General features: G+C 40.8%; 1 protein-coding gene across 5 annotated transcripts; it reads right to left on the minus strand.

Moving 5' to 3' along the window:
* Positions 1–1,572: 1,572 nt before the first annotated feature.
* Positions 1,573–23,570, minus strand: RNMT (RNA guanine-7 methyltransferase). 5 transcript variants are annotated; one of them, XM_024198099.2, is made up of 12 exons: positions 23,517–23,570; positions 22,391–22,495; positions 21,866–22,163; positions 20,329–20,464; positions 18,178–18,300; positions 16,094–16,209; positions 13,409–13,590; positions 12,593–12,757; positions 8,895–9,012; positions 6,044–6,145; positions 5,252–5,285; positions 1,573–2,186 (listed from the first exon to the last, which is right to left on the minus strand). In XM_024198099.2, the coding sequence occupies exons 3-12, from the start codon at positions 22,097–22,099 to the stop codon at positions 2,149–2,151; spliced, it is 1,248 nt and encodes a 415-aa protein (XP_024053867.1). In that variant the 5' UTR covers positions 22,100–22,163; positions 22,391–22,495; positions 23,517–23,570; the 3' UTR covers positions 1,573–2,148. The 5 variants fall into 5 exon arrangements, with proteins under 5 accessions (XP_024053867.1, XP_024053866.1, XP_024053868.1 ...); XM_024198098.2 differs by having other exon boundaries at positions 23,490–23,554; XM_024198100.2 differs by lacking the exon at positions 22,391–22,495 and having other exon boundaries at positions 23,517–23,555.
* Positions 23,571–23,619: the final 49 nt, after the last annotated feature.

Consider the following 23,619-nt stretch of genomic DNA (forward strand, 5'->3'; position numbering starts at 1 on the left):
CCCTACCCTACTCCTTGTCCCAATTCCTTTGTCTAGCAACTCCCAGTTCTCCCCCGGCACCTCTTTTCAGATTTTTTTCATCCCCAGCGATAATTCTGCATTATTTTAAATTCAATAACTTAAACTGCACAAGTAAGGAGATTTTCATAATGATGTTTAAGCACAGAGCATTTTCAAATACAACTTGATATAAGCTGTGATTTTTTTAGCTGATCTAGATTTGGTGTTTCTGTGCAGTTCCATAAAACACTTAAGAGTTCTCACATTTAGAAATTCCTTAGCTACAACATAGACTATGTTTACACTACCGCGGTAAATCGACCTATACTACGCGACTCCAGCTACGTGAATAATGTAGCTGAAGTCAACATACCGTACGTCGAGTTACCGTGGGGTCTACACCGTGGGGTGTGAACGGGAGAAACTCTCCCGTCGACTTACCTTACTCTTCTCGTCGGGGGTAGAGTACAGGGTCGACTGGAGAGCGATCTGCTGTCAATTTGGCGGGTCTTCATTAGACCCCGTAAATCGACCGCCGGTGGATCGATCTCAGAGCATCTATCCCGGCTGTAGTGTAGATGTAGCCATAGAGAAGGACATTTAATCTGGGAGGAGCTTCATTTACACCAAAGCAGTGGCATTATAATGACTGGAGTTGCATCATTACAACCAAGCAATTTACAGTTGCCGGGGCAACTTAACTCCTCTCCTTTGTGCTTCCATCTTGTGCAGTGAATGAGGCAAGGGTCACGTAGAAATTACATGATCACATTATTAAGGATGCCCAGGAAACTGTAAATCTGACGTTTCCTAAATTTTGAGTGCTTGACTTTGCAACCTAAATAATGTTCATTTGATTTTTTGGGCATGTAATTTTAGGTTTTTTTTTTTTTTTATATAAAAAAAAAAAAGGGGGGTAAAAAACCAAGTTCTATTAGATAGAACAGTAACAACCTCCCATACCATGTAACAGCAGGGTTTGAACCCTAAACCTTCAACACTGCAGTACACACTTGTACCAACTGAACTATAAGACTTCATTAGCTGGCAGCTCAAAAGGGCTTTATCCCAAGGTGGGGGAAAATGGTCATTAGTACCATATGCCATTGGGGGGAAGGTGGGGGTAAGCTCCCCGTGCCCACTACTGTAGTTGCTCAGTCAAATCCCAGGTATTCTCAGTGAAGCATAGGCCCAGCTCTTTAGAAAGCTACTGTTAGTTATTTTGATATGCTGCCAAAATTTTCCTGAGCAGCACATGTGAGAGAAGGGAAATAATTATTTTCAACAGTTTATCAACTCAGCCAAACCCGAATAACATTTAACAGAATGAGTGGAAAGCATGTCTTTAGTCCCCAGGCTTTGTCCCTGCCAAGTTTCAAAGAACTGCCACAAATAAGAAACGTGTTAAAGCTTCTAAGAAAAAAAGTCACAGGCGTCTTTTATAATTGAAAGTGTTAGGCAATCTAAATTTAGGGGTTGCTACCTGTTTGCAGATAATCTGCAGAACATTAAAACTGACAGAAATTCAGTTATTGAAGGCATCTCTAACAATACTTTCAGCACATTCAGTTGTACAGAACATAAATCCATTTAATCTTGAAGTTATCACGTAATGACACTACATCTCAGTAATCACAAAAAACAAGAACAGTTTGGGACCTTTCTACATACACTACAACTTCAATACAATTTAATACTGTTGAAGTGCTGCACTGTGATCAATCTGAGCTTTGCTGTACAGTGCTCTTAGGCCCTGATCCTACATCACTGCAGTCACTGGAAGTCCTTCCACTGACTTCAATGGGTACAGGACCAGGCCCTTGGTCACCTGAACAAACTTTACTAACAAACTTCTTATTGGAAACAAGAGCATTGTGGAGTTCAAATGGCATTTCTGAGAGCATGCAGATTACTGAAAAATGTTTAAAAAGCCAGGTTCAGACAATCTTCTATATACACAAAAGTCCATCTGTCGCAGACAGGCAACTGTAACTCAAATTCATGAGCTTGCCCTAGTTTTTGGTAGTGTCCTGCACACTTCTAATAATTAAAAAATAAACATAAAAAAATAGTCGCCACAATGGTTTTACATCACTCCAACTTGTACCAGGATGCAATTTCTTCTTGCTACTTCCAGTATTGTTCTTTTCACTGTTGCTTTTCAAATGCAAAAACCAAGTAAATACCTGTGAAAGAAGAGAATATTTAAAATTTGCATTACTTCCTGCTCTCCAAAGGTTTCAAACATAAAGACAGACATTTCCCTCTCTCCTAAGCTGTTGCAGAACAAATTCTATTTATTAAAAGAAACTGCAACAATGGCTACGCCATCAGTTACCATTTCTTATTACAGCAAATTTTTAAAAGCAACTTCTAGTATTGCACCTGCAACTTTTGTATGCAAAAACCCACGTCTCCGTTCAAACATGTTTTTGTATTTAAGAGGCTGGGTTTGATTTCTTCTGAACGCGTAACCACAAATCTAAGATACAAAATATGAATCTAAAATTAAATGCAAAGTAATTATCAATAAGTATTTTAAATGCAGTTAGTAACACACTATTATCAGCTTAATGCAGGGGTGGGCAAACTTTTTGGCCCGAGGGCCACATCTGGGTATAGAAGTTATATGGTGGGCCATGAATGCTCACGAAATTGGGGTTGGGGTGCGGGAGGGGGTGAGGGCTCTGGCTGGAAGTGCAGACTCTGGGGTGGGGCCTGAAATGAGGAGTTCAGGGTGCAGGAGGGGACTTTGGGGTGGGGCAGGGGTGTGGGCTCCGGCTGGGGGTGCGGGCTCTGGGGTGGGACTGGGGATGAGGGGTTTGGGGTGTAGGAGAGTCCTCCGGGCTGGGACCGAGGGGTTTGGCGGGTGGGAGGGGGATCAGGGCTAGGGCTGGGGGAGTGGCTCAGGGGTGCAGGCTCCGGGCGGCGCTTACCTCAAGCAGCTCCTGGAAGCAGCAGCAGCAGCAGCAGCAGCATGTCCCCCCTCCAGCTCCTACACGGAGGTGCAGCCAGGCAGCACAGGCGCTACCCCTGTAGCTCCCATTGGCCACAGTTCCTGGCCAATGGGAGCTGCGGGGGCAGTGCTTCGGGCAGGGGCAGCATGCAGAGCAGAGCTCCCTGGCTGCCCCTATGCATAGGAGCTGGAGGAGGGACATGCCGCTGCTTCCGGGAGCTGCGTGGAATGGCCCCCGACCCTGCTCCCCAGCTGGAGCACGGCAAGCCCCAGAGCCCGCTCCCCAACGGGAGTTCAAGGGCCGGATTAAAACAGCTGGCGAGCTGGATCCGGCCCACGGGCCCTAGTTTGCTCACCCCTGGCTTTAGACAACATTAATTGCAGTTAAACATTCACATTTCATTACCAGAGTGCTTGAAATGCCACCTTAACTCTGCTCCCCTTTATGTAGGGACAGTCTTCAAATTCATGATCACAATTTCTTAGATTTATATATATAGTGGGGCAGAATTAAGGTTGTGCGTTCAACTCTGTACAATTAAAAATAAGGAAAACTGACTAAAATCCAAAAGATAAGAAAATTTGAAGTTTGCTAATTTTAAAAAAGCAAGATCTGAAAACATACTGCTGAGTAGGAGTTTACAGCTACTAGCTAGCATTTTGTCAATTGCAAGGTGTACCTTCAGCGCAGTCTCGGCTAGAGTGACACGCCTCGGAAATACTTAATTTCGTATGTAATCAAAGAAAGATATATGGGACAGTGAAATCTGTGGAGACCCGTATGTTTTATAGTAACAGAGACATTCATTTATTGTGTCAGAAAGTGTTGCAAGACCAATTTCTTATGAGAACAAACAGAATCCAATTTGACAGTTATTATGGGCTTCCAGCTGGCATCAAATATATTTGTTTATGATAAACTAAGTCATTGCTAGAAGGTTGCTCAATCTATACAGTAAGCCTGAATGCCTTTTCCAGCAGTGAAACAAAATGTTATTCTTTTTAATTTGATCAAGCTATGACTACATCCTACTCCTTATAGGCACTATTCCTCAATCTCTCTCTAATGGAAAGAGAGAAACAATTACTTTACAAAAATGTGAAAACCCACATTTATGAGATTATAATAGGAGCTGAAAAGAAGAAAGAAATCTTGTAGTTATAAAAGAGTTTTCCATGTTTTCTCTTTACAACTGGACTGATGTATGTTTATCGAAAATGAGACAGTCATAATAAGAGAACATCAGTTTGGTTTGTACAACCAAAGCACTAAAGACGAGTAAAGAATTATTTGAAAAAAATTAAGTCACCTGCTCCATATGAGAAAAATTGTGACCCAAGACTGTATGAAAACTCACGTGATACATAAGGCCTCCCACCCTGTTTTTTAAACACACTTCTGAGGATGCCAACACATACCAAACTCTGAAAGAACATTAACCTGATAGCATATGGCTTTTTGTCTGCCATAAGTTATATGAAAACTGTCTCTTGGAAGGAAATATTTTTTCTAATCAACTTCTTTTCTTCTTTGGAAAGAATTTCAGAAGAAAAAAAAAATCTTTAAAATTTTGTGATTTAAAAATTTTTCTATGACCTCTCTCTAAAAACATCCAGAACGTATGTAACAATGTTGTATTATTTAAAAAAGCCTACAAATTATCATCAGATTGTATCCTCAATCCCCTCAGACTTATTTATTCCTAACCTGCTTGTGTCTGAAGTATACTGACTACTGACAAAAGCAATATGCAATATCAACAGCCCTCAAGAAAATAATCGGGTTTGCTTGCTAATTGCTTGCTAATTTTTACTTGGTTCTTTAATTCACCTCAAAAGGTGAAACTTCTATTTTATTAAAATTTTACAGCACAATCAGAAAAAAAGCCTGTGCTAAGCTGAGGTACAAGGTGCCAAAACACTTAAGAGCAAATCTATCAGCTTTCAGAGTTTCCATTCCATCTTCGCTACATAAAAAGCCTTCTCCCAAACTATGCATTTATTCCTCGAAGTTTTGAGCATTGTAAACTGCTTCTGTTAAGTATATTTAAATTGAAACCCAGTTATAGGGAACTAAATCCATATTTAAGCACCTAAATTAAAAGGATTCTGATTTTCAAAGCTATTGAACACAAACAAAAATGGGTACCTTTTATTTAGTGCTTAACCTTAGGTCACCAAGTTTGAAAGTATCTGCTTAATTGTTACACTCATGCACAATGTCCAAGGCAGTCATGTTATTTATTAAACTGTTTTGGTAAGCAATAGTATTCAAACTTTGCGAACCGTACTTACTTGCTGCTTCCCATTCAGATTTACTCAAGGTTCCCTTTAAAGAAATGGACAATAAGGCACATATCACAAATGGAGTATGATGAAATATAAATCAAACATTCCCCTAAATCATGAATATTTTAAACAGTTAGTAACAAAAATACTTGTCTAAGAAATCAAGCAGCTTTTTCTTTACATAGGTGATAGATTAATCTATCAACTACTAATAGGGAAATTTCTTTTTCAATCATCTGCAGGTTTGAGATAATAGTTTAGCTAACTCTTTTATTCAATTTTTCCCCCTTGATATAAGGTTTTATGTTACACTATCACTACATTTTTACTACAAAGATCAGACCTTTATTTAAATATATCAATGAGTGGATAAACAAGTGCTTGAAAAATAATCTCAGTTTAAAGGGAAGAATGTTTCAACCTATGACTTACAGTCTACATGGATATGCTACCCTTTAGTGTGAAGGACAATTAAACATCAGATCTCTTGTGGAAGAGAGCGGGTATTGGTCATTCTAAACTATAGTTGTTTCTTTGAAGAACATAGTAAGTTTTCCATTTAATTTTAACACTGATTTTTATAAAATTGCATATGTCATTAAATAAATTATCTACTAAGGCCCTGATTTTCTGAACACTTATGTATGTACTTAATAAAAATGAAGAATTCCATTGACTTCAATGGAACTGAAGTTAAGCAGATGCCTAAGTGTTTGCAAGGCTAGACCCTACGTTTCACTAAGTACATTTTGCTTCTGACAAGATTCTATCACTTAAATAAATAAAAAAACCACTTACCAGAGGTAACTTTGGTTTGCCATCTTTCAGAAGCTTTTCTGCATGCTCATAATCATCAGGTTTATCAGAGACAAGTTTGGAATTATCATTTGCAGGATATGGCTGAAGAAAAAACATAAGTTACTACATAATGGCTAGATGTTTAAAAAAAAAAAAAAGGCGAACAAAAAAAGGTGTCTCCTACATAAGAGTATGCCTACACTGCAATTGAAAATAGACTTGTGCCAGCTGACTTGGGCTTACAGGGCTCAGGTTAAGGGGCTGTTTAATTGCAGCATAGACATTCAGGCTCAGGCTGGAGCCCAGGTTCCAGCCCAAATATCTACACCACAATTAAACAGCCCCTTAGCCTGAGTCCCACAAGCCCAAGTCAGCTGGAACAGGCCAGCCATGGGTTTTCAATTACGCTGTAGACATACCCTAAAAGAGGCCTTAAAGGGAGCTCAATACCTACGAAAAAAGTCAATCTGCAGTTATTTCAATGCCTACCATTAGCTATCCAAGTCTGAAAATTTAGTCTCATTATTTGCTTTCTGGAAAAAAAAAAAAATTAAACCAATTTTTATGCTCAAGCACATTTATACGAAATCCAATTTAATTACTTCAAACAGTGAACCAGAATTGACTAGTACTTACTGCAGAGAAGTGATAGATATGTATCTCTATCTATAGAGCTTATCGATCACATTCACTATTGTAAGACTATCCCATCACTGTTCTGTAATAGGGTAAAACCGATAAGATTGAAGTGGCTGCTGAATTGTTTGCTCCAAGTACTGGAAATGAAGTCCTATGCAATTCTGAAGTTATAAAAATAGATGAATGTTCAAAACATCAAAAATGAGACATGACATAGCTATCATTTTAAACAAAGTTACCTATTGGATTTTTAAAATAGATTTAGTACTTATGAAAGATCCTAGATACCAGAAAGTGATTTTTACTGATTCACAGTTCAGCTGTAGGACAGGTACCAGTACAAGTTCCTGCACACTGCCAGGGCAACTCACCATAGTCCTGTTCTGAAGGGAAAGCTTCTAGATCAGGACATGAATTACCCATAGAGGCCCAACGTTAGAAAAGGTATATCTACAGTACAAAATTATATCAACCTATGGTATGTGGACAAACAGCCACCGCAGTAAATAAATCGCTTTTGCATGTCCACACTACACGTCTTGTGTCGGCGGTGCATGGCCTCACCAGTATAGCACTTGCACCGATTTACTGTTAGTCTGGGGCATTTTGGGACGACAACAATAGACGTAAGCAACGCAGTGTCTACACTGACACTGCGTCAACCTAACTACATCGACCTAAGCGCTATGCCGCTTGCGGAGGTGGAGTTAAGTCAGCATGGTGGGCAAGTTACATTTTAGTGTAGCTGTTTATAGAGTTATGTTGATGTAAGCTGCCTTACGTTGACCTAACTCTGTAGTGTAAACCAGGGCTTTGTCTAGTATACTATCACAGCTATAAAATTGGATGGGCAAAAAACATAATGTTTAAAAAAAAAAAAAAAAAGTCTACAAACACATGACAAACTACTATCATTTCACACAAGCCATCACAAAAATTTATATTGCATCTGTAACACTTTATAATTTATATAGTATTTACATCTCCAGTGTTTTCCTTTCTTGATGCTGCAATTGCAAAAACCTTGCTTCTAACTTCAAGCATTGTCGCATCCTTTTCACCTCGATTGTTAATCCAAACTACTGTGGCAAAACCATATTCTTCTCTCTGATTTGATCCCTTTCCCCCTCCTTGAATCCTTTCATTAGCTTCCTTGCAAAATTAACCTACCATCCTTGTCTTCAGTTTTCAACACATCTTTGCCCCTGTTTATACATCTTTAATCTTGTTTCCTCTTATTCTCAACTCTTGCTCTTCATTCTGCTCACCCTAAGCTTTCTGCTCGTCCGGTATAAGCAAATTCTCTCCTGACAGATTATGGCTAGGTCTTCACTAACCAAAAAAAGGTGTGCTTTTATCATGGTGTAACTAATGCTGGTTAGCTATTCTGCTGTACAAACATAGTGGAGACAAGGCCCTTGAGTTTTACTGCAATGTAAACTAGGCAAGATCAACCACAGTCAGGAGTATGTGTATAGTGCTAATCTCTCCCGGTTTGGAAAACTGCCTGAAGCTGCAGAAGATACACACACAGAGTACCTGTTCCTTGGGGGAACCAAGCGTAAGTGAGACATTGAGGGTAAAAGATTACTGTTGGACATAGATATAAGACTAGTTATGGATTTACATTTAAAAGTATAATTGTCCTGTATATACAAAGTATTTATTTTTGTATACATAATTCAATTCTTGCTCGGTTTTCTAATAAATAGGTTTCTTGCACATAAAAAAGGTAATTATATGACAGGCAACAGCAAGTCCTTCTATTCCATTTCTTTCTCTTGTTTATAATGGAGGCATTGGACCACTCTTTACAATGAACAGTTATTTATATAGCACCAGATATTACAGATATATACAAATACATACACACACCTATATAAAAAGATAAGCAAATACAATACAAAGCACAAGTGCGTAGAACCTGTTAAATGGAAATTACAAGTATAACATGCACAGTTGCCTAGTAACCTAATATAAAAACTTGTCCTCAACAGAAAATACTTGAAACTCGTTAGCTACAAAATTTAGAAGATTAACTGCTTTCAGCAGCATGCCATAGGAACTATTTGGCTCCTACAACACCAGCACTTGACTACTAGTCATAATTTATTGCCCAAAGCTATGGCTAAACAAGATCAACCCCAGCAAGATGCAAAACAGTATTTAAATGAAAGAATGAGTTTTTTAAAATCAGCATTTTTATATTTACCTCCAAAGCCTGCATTCGCTTTAACAGCATTTTATTTTCCTCATCCTTAATCTTTTCTTCGTAGAATTCCCGAAATGTCATTTTGTAGACTAGTTTCATGCCATATTTTTTTGCCATTCTGTGAAAATAGTATGCTTAAGTGATCCACAAAATTACTGTAGAGATATTTTTAAAGCAACAAAAGCCTGAGTTTATCATAGTTGATAGTTTTGAACCACAGGGACATCATATGGTCTTCAGTAGGACTGCAACCTCTAAGTTTATATATTTATGGCTTTTATCAGAAAGGCTGGAAAAGTCCACATTGCCATCAAATATCCATTTTCAAGGAGTTATAATGTCATCAAAAATTCTCTGCTCTAAGCCTGGGTATAAATATTTCTGACTTGGACAAAGCAATTTCTCTCTCCCTGAAACACAAAAGTTTTGATGAAAACTCAGTCTGAATTTGGAGTCAAACTTTTTTTTCATTATGCCCCTGCATCAAGATCAGCTACTATGACCCCTTGAACCCATGAAGAGTTCTATCAACTTAAATGGGATTCTGCACAGGTCTATACTAACAGAACCTAATACTGGAGCTGGGCCTATAGGTATCAGGGGCCTTTTCCCTAAATTATTATTGTTTATTTGTATTACCATAATGCCTAGGAGCCCTAATTATGGACCAGGACTCCATTGTACTATGCTCAGTACAGAGAGAATAAAAAGTACAAGACAAGAAACAACAGATAGCTATAGACAGGGAAATCAAGGAAACAATGAGACAATATTGGTTACCATGATAGGCACTAGTATTAGCATACGAGCAGTCTAACTGTTGTCAAGTTTGAGGCATCGCTGCAAAGGCGAGACCTTTAAGAAGGGATTTTAAGGATAACGAGGTAGCTTTGTGGATGTTTACATGGATCTCCTCCCAAGAATGAAGGTGTTCATTTAAGAAATTAACTAGTGGGCAATGAAGGCTGGCATTACTGGCCAATCAGCAGGAGCTGACATTTCAATAGCAAATGACAGATAACTGGTAGGGTGGGGATGGACCTTGAAAGCGAACACAAACATCTAATGTTTGATGTGAGAAAGGGAAGCCAGTGAAGTAATGCAAAGAGAGAAGTTACGTGGTCAAGGCAGTGGGCTAGAATAATATTCTTTGCAACAGCATTCTAAATGGATGAGTGGGCAAGACTGCATTTGTCAAGGCTAGAAAAAAGAACGTTGCAGTAATGGAGACATGAAATGGTGAGAACCTGGACAAGCTGTGTGGACGGATAGGAAAGGCTGTATCTTACATGTAAGAGAATCTATAAGATTGAGATAGAGCCTGGAAGCAAGGACCTAGGAAGGTCTGAGTCAAAGATGAAGGACTAATTATGGGCATGGGCAACAAGCAAGAGAATTGTGCTTCAGCTGACGATTTAATAGTCACAAGACAGAGGCCAAGATTTTATTTTGGACAGAAGGATAATGGTCCGGAGGGAAGAGATAGATCTGAGAGCTGTCACTAGAGAGAGGATGGTGGAATTTGTGCTGCAGAGGAGATTATCCAAAGTGTAGAGAAAGAAGAGAGAGACCAATGACAGAGCTTTGTGGAAGCCAGATTGGGGGGGGGGGGAGGGGGGAGGGAGAAGAGGCGGTAAGGTGGATACACTGAAGGACTTGCTGAAGGAGAAATTAAAGAGGTAGGAAAAGAACCAGAAGAGGACAGAGTAACAGAAATCAAGGGACAAGAAAAGCATGATGATGGTGTCAAAGGCCACTGACAGGTCGAGAATGAAGAGTACTGGTTCTGAGCTTCGCCTAGGAAACCATCATTAAAGACTTTGTCAAGAGCCTTTTCAGTGGAGTGCAAGGGGTAGATATTAGAATGAAGAGAGTCTGGGATGGAACTGAAGGAGAGAAACTACAGACAGCAATTGTAGATAACATTTTCAATTAGCTTAGGCCTTGTCTACCCTATGGGGGGAGATTGATCTAAGTTATGCAACTTCAGCTACGTCAATAACGTAGCTGAAGTCGACATACTTAGATCTACTTACCATGGGGTCCACACTACGCTATGTCGATGGGAGACGCTCTCCTGTCGACTCCCCTTGCACTTCTCATTCAGGTGGAGTACAGGAGTCGACAGGAGAGCGATCTGCGGTCGATTTAGCAGGTCTTCACTAGACCTGCTAAATCGACCGCCGACGCATCGCTCGCTGCGCATCCCTCTCCGGTAAGCGTAGACAAGCCCTCAGACACGAAAGGGAGATGGGACAGTAGTTGGAGAGGCAAACGGTGTCAAGAGTGGCATGTTTTATTTCTTTTGGGTTTAAGACGGGAGAGATTGAAGCACGCTTGTATTATGAGCAGAAAGAGCAAGAGGTTAAGGAGAAAAAGTAAGGGAGGAGATAAGTATGGGTGAGAGAGAGATCAGGAAATGGGATGGGTTCAGTGCACAGGTTAGAGAAGGAGACAAGGGAGAAAGAAGAGAATGTGGGAAGGAAAGGCAAGCTGTGGGCAGAGGAAGGTCACATCATCTTTTGTCAATTTTTGAAACTTATTTAGTGTTAGATTTTAAAAAATCTGTTTCATATATAATGAAACAACTTTTAATTAAAATTCATTTTGTACATATGTATACATTCCCACACACACACCACAAGTTAGCTGAAAATGAGATTTTTAGCTAGATGCATATTTACATATCCCCAAACACAGACTATAGAGCAGTGTTTCTCAACCACCAGTCTCTGGAAGCCTCTTGGGTCCGTGAGATTTCGCTGACACAGTTTAGGAAGACAGCAAGTCAGTCCCTGGTATCAAAAAGTTGAGAAACACTGCTGGAGTATATACTATTTCAGAGGAAGCCTTTGGAGGAAAAAAAATTGGGGTTTTTAACCTTCTTTCGCTTCATTATGATTTAAAAAGAAGGCCTGAAAGAGCCAACCTGGATTATTTCCCATTTCACAATTATCCCCAATAATAAAGAGTTCTGCCTTCAGTGACTCCCGTGCAACCCTACTGCCTGCAACTAGTTGTGCTTTAGTAAGCATTTATATCAATAGACTGACAAGTCTGAACAGAATCCCCAGCATTCTTAGGCTTGTAGAGCCAACATATCTAACAGTGGCTTTTTTTTTTAATTCTATCCACATATATCACATGGGCAGAAGATCACTTCACTTTTTTAGTGACACTTTTCAGAGCAGAAATGCTCCCTGAAGGGTAAAATCCTGGCCCCAGTGAGTCAAACAGTTTTACACTGACTTCAACAAAGCTAGGATTTCTCCCCAAGTATCTTAGTATTTTAAGTAATAGCAGCAGGGGAAATGAGTTCATTCTGAGGCACAACTGAAATTGGTAGGGTCCTGTTAAAAAACATGGAGGCCTTAAAATAGCTGGCAGCACAGCATAACCAATTTACAAATACCATAAAAATATAAAGTTTTAGCTACCTGATCAAGAATCTGAAACACTGTTTTATACCAGCATCTTAATTTGGGGCTACCACTCAGGATCTGAAGATAGGTATTTTATTCCAAGAATTTTCGCTACCAATACTCCAAATATGAACCAGATTTGAGAGAATACTAATAAAACATTTAAAGTAGTATATCCTGATATTACAGTAATGCCTAGTGGTAGATTTCTGCTAGACATGTGCTCATACAATTCAACAAAATTTGATTACATAATGAAGTCAGAAGTAAACTTACTCTATCAGCAAAGGAAAATAAACCAAGAACTCAGGGACATCAACAACTCCTTCCAAGTTAAAGTCATACTTGCAGCCAAACAAGGGATACTCCCCCTTCTTCTCAAACTGTACAGTGTACACATCATTCCCAAATGAATCAGTTTCTGAAGCTTCAAGTCGCTTTCTACATAAAGATATATAAAAAGAGTAATAATTGATAAATAAGCTGTTATTCCCATTTTGCAGATAAAGAAACTAAAGAGAGGTGCAAGGACTTTGGACAAGGTCACAGAAGGACACAGTCCATTCCAGTGCCCTATTCTCTGCACCGCACTGTCTCCCTTATCCATCAATTAAGACTAATATAAAAACATGGGAATGAAAAAGTTTTTATTCAAATTTCAACAGTCTGAAGATAACGGGTTATAATATCAAAGGGGTCAAGAATTAGACAAACATGGAAACTGAACTCTTTATCCCTTAGAGGCAGTTCAGGGTTAGAAATAGGCAGATTCAAAAGTGTCCTAGAGGAAGCTTGCAGCTACAGCCCACATTGTACTTGTTTTGTCACTAATTAAATCAATAAAGAAGCATTACGTGCTAGGAACTGTAGTACCCTGAGGGCATACCTCCCTATGAAAGATGAGGGTGGGTGCAATCTGCTCCATTTTATTCAAGTTACTGTATGTCTGACTCTCCTGGCAAGTAGGCAACACAGGCCCTCAGCTGGAAACATTTTGCTGTAAAATACATCAAGGGCACCCAAAGAGTGACTCCTTTAAATCTGATAACATTTCATACAATTTTAAAAATTAATAGAATGAATAGCACTTACACAAGCTCAAAGCTATTTGGAGTTGTGCCAATAAAATACCCTCCAGGACAGAGATTCCCGCAAGCATTTTTAAGCATCATGTCAGCCTGCTCATATGTCTCAAATGAGTAATGGTAAACAAATTGACAGCTGCATATGTCGAAGCACATATGTGGATCACTGTAACTGTCAGACAGAAGTTCCTGAAATGGATTAAAAAAAAAGAGTTTTGAGACATATACCGAAGGCTGCAGAAACAAAAAAGTGGTTTGTGTTAATCTTCCAGCAATGCGTGCCAATCCCAGAATCCAAGTACTTGAAAGAAAAATAATAAAGTTTATTTTCCTCTTCTCTCAGCAAATTCAGACATGAACTACTGCTTGGTAGAAGGAGAAATAAAATGAAATAGAAAGCCCACTTCTACTTAAGAAACCATATACTGCATTCCAAAGCCAACAGAATATATTTATATCACATTTTAAAATTGTAATTTTTCACACTTTAAAAAAACATCTGTGAATTAAGTGGCTCATCAAATTTCAGAAGCCAAAATAATGTGGCTAAGTTACAACTTTTAGTTTCCAAAATAAATTCTAGTATTGTTACTGAGAGTTCAGCTGCAAGTGAATTATGGCAAATTTTATTAAGATGAATTTTCGGTTTACAAAATTTGTAGATATTTGTACATGTTTGTATGCTTTCTAAATAAAAAACAGCAAGATACGTGACTTCAGTTTTCAAAGAATTGATTAGCTGCTTTTTAGTCTTTGAAATACAATTTACTAAGTTAAAAAAAATATCAATGTTTCATTTTTAAACACATGGTTTTATTGCATGCACTTGCACACACACCCTTTCCCCACAGACACAATTAATCTGTGATTGCTAGAATGAGCCCTTGGAATTTGAGTCAGACTGGTCTTTCCACAGGCCTTGCTACAAGAGACCAAAGTTGTGAAAAGTTATCAAAATAAATTCTAAATATAAGCAATATGGAAAATAAAAATGCTACTGGAAAACTTCACCTAATAGGCTGCATTTCAGTAGCATTAAGATTCATTTAAGAGCAAAAGGACTAAATAATGTCAGAAAGACTTCCACATTTGTTCTGGGGGTGGGACGAACAGGCCCATCAAGACAAATTTTTATAACTTCCCTAGTAGCTATGTAGCAACAGTTAGCAAAATTTTGGGAATAACATGACCCCACTAGTTAGGGGGGAAATTGAAAGGGCACCTTTGGTAGGCGAAAGATGTATTCAGCCTTTCAAGAGTAAATTACAAAACAACGAAAGATAGTTTGTCAGAACTCATTTAATCTTTTATTTATAAGCAACTGTTATATAGTTCTCATGATTAATTTAGGGCTTTTCTACATAGAGACTCAGCGTATAGCAAGCTGGGGTGTAAAATCTACAGCACACTGGCCCCTTAGCACACAGCAGGTTAAAGTGCACTACAGAATGAGTGTGTGACAGCAGAGCCCACACAGCCAACTAGTGCACTGTACGTTTACACCCCATCTTGCCACACACTAAGGCCTGGTCTACACTGGGGGGGAGAAGGGGAGGGGGAAATTGATCTAAGTTATGGAGCTACATGAATAACGTAGCTGAAGTCGACATACTTAGATGTACTTACCGCGGCGTCTTCACTGTGGTAAGTTGACGTCTGACGCTCCCCCGTCAACTCCGCCTACGCTTCTCGTTCCGGTGGAGTACCGGAGTCGACGGGAGAGCGCTCAGTGGTCTATTTATCGCGAATCGACCCTCGCTGGATCGATGGCTGCCCGTCGATCCAGCGCATAATGTAGACAAGCCCTAAGTCTCCATATAGGCAAGTCTTTAGTGCAGGGGTGGGCAAACTACGGCCCACGGGCCGGATCCGGCCTGCCAGCCATTTTAATCTGGCCCTCGAGTTCCTGCTGGGGAGCAGGGTTAGGGGTTGCTCTGCACAGCTCCTGGAAGCAGCGGCATGTCCCCCCCTCCTCCAGCTCCTACACGTAGGGGCAGCCAGGGGGCTCGCTGCCCGCATCCCAAGGGAGGTCCCACAGCTCCCACTGGCTGGGAACCGCAGTCAATGGGAGCTGCAGGGGCGGCGCCTGCAGACAGGGCAGCACGCAGCAGAGCCGCCTGGCCGCGCCTCCGTGTAGGAGCCATTTGGGGGACATGCCGCTGTTTCCGGGAGCCGCTTGAGGTAAGCGCCGCATGAAGTCTGCACCCCTGAGCCACCTCCCCCAATCCCCTGCCCCAGCCCTGATCCCCCTCCCGCCCTCTGAACCCCTCAGTCCCAAACCCCTCATCCCCAACCCAACCACAGAGCCCGCACCCCCAGCCAGAGCCCTCCCCCACTCCCCCCTGCATCCCAGCCCCCTGCCCAAGCCCTCTCCCACACCCTGAACTCCTCATTTCTGGCCCTACCCCAGAGCCTGCACCTCCAGCTGGAGCCCTCACTCCTTCCCATACCCCAACCCCCAATTTTGCGGGCATTCATGGCCCGCCATACGATTTCTATACCCAGATGTGGTCCTTGGGCCAAAAAGTTTGCCCACCCCTGCTTTAGTGTAACAATTTAATCTTAAAGTCAAGTCTTCACTCCTCGAAACACTCCTGAACTTTCACTCTAGTGACTGCCAACATTTATTCAAATAAGAATGCCAAGAAACCAGTTACAACGCTAGTGAATATATAAAGCAGAACAACTGTACCTTGGAGCTATCAGCTGTTATAAATTCTGCATTGAAAATGTATTCATTAGAACGACATCGGGCTTTCATGTCAGCATACCGCTGTTGGCACTGTTGCATGGAAACTTCAGCAATATCTATAAAAAAAATAAACTGCATACACAAACTTCTCTTCAGATAGGTATGATTGGAGTTAGAGCAGATATACCATAGTATGAGTAAAAGCTGGTTTTCAGTAGATATGCTCCATTATGACGTTTTATTTATACTTATGCGGACTACAAGGAACTAGGCACACTAACTTGTTACACACGTACTTGGTACTAAAAATGGCAGAGAGCCAAACCAACGCCCTTAATTTTAATTTAGCCCTCGTTCAATAAAATAGAAATTCCATAGAATGTAAGCTTTAATAAAAGAAATTTCTAGCCCTTACAGTTGTAGTAGAAACCTTCACAATGTGAAGAGACTGGTGGATATAAAAATGATGCAGTGTTGTCTTCAAGAGTTTGCAGAGAGCTCTAAACAGTTCTAAGGCCTTGTTAGACTAGAAAAAAATGACACACTGTTGACATGGATGGGTACAGTTCAACTCTGTGGGTTTCTGAAGTGCTACTGAAGAAGGTTTCTTTTTCTTTACACTTGCAGATAAAAGGTGCTTAGTTGAAATTATTGAGGACATTCAGTGCTGGTCTATGCTACAAAGTAGCTCACGGCTGTGAAAAATTTCATGCCACGGGTAATGTAATTAAGTTGATCTAAGCCCTGATATACACACCACTGTCGTGTTTCTAATGTAGACATACCCTCACTGTCAGCAGTAAGGAATTTTTCTAGTGTAGACTACATCTAAGAGATGTGAACACCACAGGCATAACTGCTGACTGAATAATGAGGACAATTAGACAGTTTTAAATACTATTAGTGTGCAATTGTGTAACTGGTTTATAATTATAGGAAGTGTGTACACAAATCAGTTAACTGAACATGCAAATGGCCAAAAATACCCAATGAGGGTAGAAAATAACTGTGGTCCACAAGATATAAAGAATAATTTCCCCCTCTCTATAAAATACATAACTATTAGTAAAGGACTGTTACTATCAAGAAATCTTTAAAATATATCAGATTTAAACAAAGATGCTATTTAGATATGGTAAAAGGAATGAGGGGTTCAGTCAGATCCCATCTCCTCATAGCTAATTCTGCAGTAAAGACAATTCCAACCCTGTGATATCACAGTAAACTGGTAAAATAAAAATTAGCCTTTTCCCTAGCGTTATAATTTTTCTCAGAATCTAAAATCTCTAAAAATAGTTCCTTGCTTTTTCCATAGTAAAGATAGTTTTCAGGATAACACCAATGCACTTGTTTTGCAGTACTATATTGCCAGTATCTTCCTTTAAAACTTACTTGATAAAATGCTCCAATAACTGAAAAGCAAATTTAAGATCAAGATTATACAACTTTGTATTATTAATTCTGTAATTAACGGTTGATTCATTTGATTCTGTAATTAAGTGGTGACTAAGGGTGTCTGCACTATCTACACTGCAACTGAACACCCATGGCTGGCCCGTGCCAGCTGACTTAGGCTCGTGGGACTCGGGCTAAAGGGCCATTTAATTGAGGGGTAGAAGTCTGGGCTCAGGCTGCAGCCCGAGCTCTGGGACCCTCCCACCCCACAGGGTCCTGGAATCTGGTCTGCAGCCCAAGTCCAAACGTCTATGGCACAATTAAACAGTTCCTTAGTCTGAGCCGGTGGGTTTTTAATATACACTCAATTTTTCATGGAGATTTTAAACAAACATTTTTACTCGATTCCAAACATTCACTTTGTATTTATGAGTTAAAATGAATAACTGGAAAGAAACACTAGGGACTTTCCCCTCTATTTATGCTAACAGTTTAACCAGGAACCATTATAAAATGAACATGATAAAAAAAAGCCAGGGCAGAGCACTGAAATGAAGTTCCTTCACAGCAAGCATGGCATTTTTGGACATATCCAGAAAGAAAGGAACGAAGTGTGGTGTTCATAGTACATGCATACATTTCCACAGAACCTTTTGTACTGTCTCTAGAACGTGACTGTGTCTTCTTACCTGTGCACACAAGTTTGCTGATTTTGCCTTTTTTCCATTTAAGCAGGTCTCCACCTTTGCCACATCCCAGATCCAACACAGTGATATCTCGCTTCCTACGTCGTACCTTTTCTATAAATTCACCTACAAAAGAGAAAGCACACATTGAACTAATAATGAAGCCTCTTCCATTATACAAAGTTCCCTAAAGCACCAAAATCTGATATTTTAGAATTTCAAAATTCATTTGAAGACTACATTAGAGTTTGTTTAAAAAAAAAAAAAAAAAAAAAGTTTGATTCAAGTTCTGTATACTTCTTTTCCTGAAGTGTGTGTGTTTTTTAAGTGTGTGGGGATGGGTGGAGGGGGCTTTTTTTAAAAACACATTTTATCAATCTCATAAAAGATTTGGAGGGGAAAAAAAGGAATGAATGCTTCCTGGAATGAGTGTTGTGTGTGCAGCATAAGCCAAGCCTTGGGAAGGAAGGGGTGTTTTATAGACAGAAAAAAAGCAATGTGTTGCTTTGCTTAACATTGAGCCCAGAGGTGATTAAGAAGCAGGACTGATAAAACACAAAAGGAATCTCATCCAGAATGAGGTTGGGTATGAATTCTGAGCATGAGAGAGCACTCTTTTAATTAAAGAAGGAATGAGCTACGCTAGTGGGTCTAAAAACACCATTGCAGACCAACTCAGAAACGGGTGGAGAGTGGCAAAAGGCGACAGAATATAGTTTTTTTTTGGCTGCAATCATATTGCAAATTTATACATTTGATTCGCTCTTTACTACCCAGTCTAAGTTTTAGTAAGCATTACAAGGATTCTCCTTTCCAAAAAGAGTATTTTTTATCCCGTGTGTTAGCTTGCATTTTTCAAAGTGGAATTTCATTTTGTTGCTTTTTATCCCTGGTATTACCCTCTCTAGGACCCTATATTACTTCTCTGCCCTAACTGGTGTTAGGATCTTATGCAAATTTCTTTGATGTTAGTTTACTCCCAGTACATTCAAAAAGTTATTAATTAAGCCTACTCCCAACAATATTCCTTCTGGCATACCTGCAGACCCCTCCTCCTCAACTTGATACTTCACTACTTCTTACCCTTTGTTCAGAGTCTTTTGGACAGTTTTTAATACATGTTATAGAGCATGTACCCAAACAGATTTAAATTAATTCTGAATAAGATTTCAAGAGACACTACACATCAAATGCTTTATAATAATCTAAATATTACCCCTCACTGCTTTTATCCACTAATTTTTTAGTGCTATAAGTTTTCCTTGGAAAAATCTTTTCTTTATAAATCCCTGGCACTTATTTCCCATGGCTCCGCTATTCTTTATTTATTGATTTCTCTTAGTATTTGTTCCTTTACTTTACTCGAGTTTGAAGGTAGATTTATGGGAAAGTAAGTAAGTATCAGGATCATTTTTGAAACTTACTACATTTTCTTTTCCCGCTAATATTTTGTAGTTTTTCTAGACTTTTAAAAATTATTGATCACACAGCAAGTACATTTATTGTTTCCCTTCATACTGACACATCAATGTCTTCAAATACTGAAAATGCACATAGTATAAAATTATTCTACGTCTGAAGTAATAAATGCCTCTAAAGGAAAAGATAATAAAAAATGAAATATTAGGACTTCTGCGGGAGATTTTACAAGAACAGATTAACTCCTGAGAAACAAAGATTCTGTTTGCATGCATGTTACTTGTGGGGGAGGGCAGGGGGCAAACTACGACAAGCAGATTAGCTTCTAAACTTAATATCTATCAAGTTTTCAGAAGCGTCATTTGGTGTTTAATGTTTTAAACAACATTTGACATGACCATAACGTAAGAGTGTCTTATCAGGACTGGGACTCCCATTGTGCTAGATGCATAAAAGCACATAGGAAAAAGGAAGAAAAATCAATGCCTTGAAAAGCTTGCAATCAAATTTTAAAAGAGCTGAACTAAACAATTTCCTCTGAGTAAAGATATGCTATAATGAACACTAGAAAGCAGAAAACATTTAGCTGCAGTCTTAACATGACCATGATTGTTTTGTGATGACCACAGGATATATTTGAATGTAACCAAAGAAAATTAGATACACTCCAATAAAGTATAGTATAATGACTGACTTTTCAAGTGAGGACAAAAGTAAGCAATAAAGGAGTCATACCAATGAGAAGACTCTTCATCCAGTTATTAAAATTTCTGAGGAAGAAAATGCGACTCTGGCTACGTTTTTCTAGTCCAACTTCTTGAAGTTCATTGTAATGTGCAGCTACAGTTTGCCCATGTCCTTCTTCCAAATGCTATACACAATGGAAAATAAGAGAATCAAATGAGAGAGTGTGAACACACTTCAGTGTTTAATTAAAAAGACTCATGTTGAGCACAGGTTTTTAAAACACATCTGAAGTAATGGCAAAGTTTACTGGGTTCATTTACATAAGACTATTTCCCAACTCCTCCCTTGATCACTGTCCTGAGTTCTTTAGTTCCAACCAAAGAGGAGGACACTCTTTAATACCTAACACCATTATTATTATTAGTTATTTGTATTGCTAGAGCACCTAAGACCCCCAGTCATAGTCCAGGATCCCACTGTGCTAGACACTGTACAAACAGAACTGGCCAAAGTGGTTCCTGCTGAGTGATTCAAGGCATCTCTTCATTGCAGAAACATGGTTTAAGTTCTTGAATGCTATTCCCATTGTTCACTGAAAGAATCAATTTCATCCCAGTGAAGCCATGGATTTAAGGGCTGTATGTACATTCTCCAAAAGTTATTCCAAAGTAGAACTTAAAAGAAATTTAGTACACCTCTACCCCGATATAACGCGACCCGATATAACATGAATTCGGATACAATGTGGTAAAGCAGTGCTCCGGGGGTGGGGCGGGGCTGCACACTCCGGCAGATCAAAGCAAGTTCGATATAACGCGGTTTCACGTATAATGCGGTAAGATTTTTTGGCTCCCGAGGATAGCGTTATATCGAGGTAGAGGTGTATCAGAAACCCATTTTGAATTCACAGCCTCAGGGTACGTCTAAACTACAGCAGCATAGCTATGGCACTGTGCTGCAGTTGTGCTGCTGTAGCACTGTAATGTAGATGCTTCTTCCTAAATCAAAGGAAGGGACTTTTCCATCAATACAGATAAATCATCTCTCCAACAGCTATGTCAATCTAGCCACCTCTACACAGGGAGATAGGTTGAACTATCACACAGAGTGCAAAAATTTGTACAGCCCTGAGCCACGTAGGTAGATCAACCTAGAAGTGTAGCCTGATCTCAGAAACCCTTTCTAAATGTAGAAAACAACAGATACATATTCACTGTTCATTTAATCCAACTGCCAGCTGGAGAGCCGGAGCCTCAGACCCCGGAACTCGAGGGCTGGATTAAAACGGCTAGTGTGCCAGATCCGGCCCGCGGGCCATAGTTTGCCCACCCCGGTTTAAAGTCTCTCATCATTCTAATTACCATCTTTCTTCCCAGTTCCTTCAGTTCCAACAAAATTCTGTATACAGTTTTCAGACAATAGCAGCAGATGCTAAAATTAGCTGCTAAAATTTTAAATATACACTGTAAAAATGCTTGTTATAAATACTTTAAGGATCAATAAACTTCTCTAAACCCACGCCCTGAAACAAAGATTTTAATACTTGCCTACTGTTCAGACAGAACTGAAAACAGATAATACTCACCACTTTTCTAGGATTATCTTCAAGTTCTGATTTTCTCTTTTTTGATGTGCTGTCCTCATGGTCACTAACATCTTCCTTTTCATTTCCAGCACAATGCCCTTTACCTGAAGTTGTATTATTGTCATCCGAACTGACAGCAGACTCTGCTTCTGAAGCTTTAGATGTTGTACTATCTCCTTCCTCAACTAAGCTCTTTTCTAACTCTTGTTCTTCAACCCTGCTCGAATCAGACATGTTGGAGGTTATTCTTCTTGTTGCTTGATCAAACAGGAATCAATGTTTTTTTCATAAATAAATTCTGTGAGAAAAGTGAGATTTGACTTTCAGTTTACAATTTATGCTTGTTCTCCCTTACATTATAAAAGCCCCATACCTAGTGCTGTACAGACAAATTAAAATCAGTTTTTACTACAGAGTGCACACAATCTAGCCCTCATATTTGATTAGTCAAAAGAAGACAGCAGGTTAAAAAGTAACATTTTAAATGTATTCAATTGGGTTTAACACAGATAACACCCAAGTTACCATATGAGTTTCTCTCTCTGTTCCAGTTTATTTTGAGCATTTGACAGGACTTTGGTACAGCTAGCTTCACTGTTTCCCCCGAGCAGCTCGCCTGTTAGTGTGATTCTGTCACACAAAAGAGAGGGGGGGGGAATTAAAATTAGGAAAACAAGGTGGTTAAAAGCGAGGGCTGGCAGAAAGGTCAGGGGCTGGCATAGCCCAGGTAAGGGCCAGACACTCCTGTCCCCAGCTGACTAGATTTCAAGCTGACGTTTTTCAGAGTCTAGAGCCAGAAGGGACCATTAGCTCATCCACTGTGTAGCGAGGGCCGCTGGGTCTCGCTCCGCACCCCAGCTCTGTCCGGCTAGGCCCAAGACAGCCAGGTGACGCCGCCCCCCACGTTCCGGCCCAGTCCCAGCCTCACGCGCTGGTGCCGGCTGGCGCTTGGCCTAGGCCCCCGGCAAAGGGGGAACTAGGGCGGGGCTCCGGGCGGCAAAGCCCCGCCCCCCCACCGGGGAGTCAGATCCCCCGTCTCTGGCACTCGCCCCCCCCCCTTCCGGGACCCCCGAGCAGTAGCAGAGACTCTTGGCAGGTCACCTTCACGAACCACGTCCCCCCCCACCCCCGGCAAGGGGCGGGGCGATGAGGATGGAACAGCTCCTCCTCCCCCAAACACCGGGCCCAGGCTCCGCCCCTTCGGCCCACCCCCCACATCCCTGGGCCTCTCACTGCCCCGCCCTCCCAGGGCACATGCAGACGCTAGCGCGAGCCCCATCCCGTCCCCCGGCAACAGCGCCCTCGCGCACCTCCCTCGTCTGCGTCCCACCTAGCAATCAACAAGCGACTGCGAGTCCCCCCCCTCACTGCACCACTGTGCCCCACCCCCTTCCTCCGCAGCGCGCGCGCGCAGCCCTTCGCCCTGTCTCCTCCCCTGCGGCGCGCGCGGGAACGTGAGCGTCGGCCCCGCCTCCAACCTTCCCGCTCTGCGGAAAGCAAATGACTCGAACCGCAGAAACGGCGCGGGCGCACGGAAGCTGTTTCCTGAAGGGGCGCTCCATGCTCCGAGCCCGGCCAGTGGCCCCCATCCGCGCGCGCGGCTCCTCAGGACCGAGGAACGTACTGGCCTGAGAGTCTGCGCAGCGCTCACCAAACCAGGCTTTCCGCCATCCTGTTTGCGGAAGTGACGCACATAGAAAGCTTTGAGATGTTTATGTCATATCCGGTGGGGGGGAACGGAGGAAGAGAGAGCC

The sequence above is a fragment of the Terrapene carolina genome, unplaced genomic scaffold, assembly GCF_002925995.2.
Source record: "Terrapene carolina triunguis isolate 2854851 unplaced genomic scaffold, T_m_triunguis-2.0 Scaffold58, whole genome shotgun sequence".
In the NCBI taxonomy this organism is placed as follows: domain Eukaryota; kingdom Metazoa; phylum Chordata; order Testudines; family Emydidae; genus Terrapene; species Terrapene triunguis.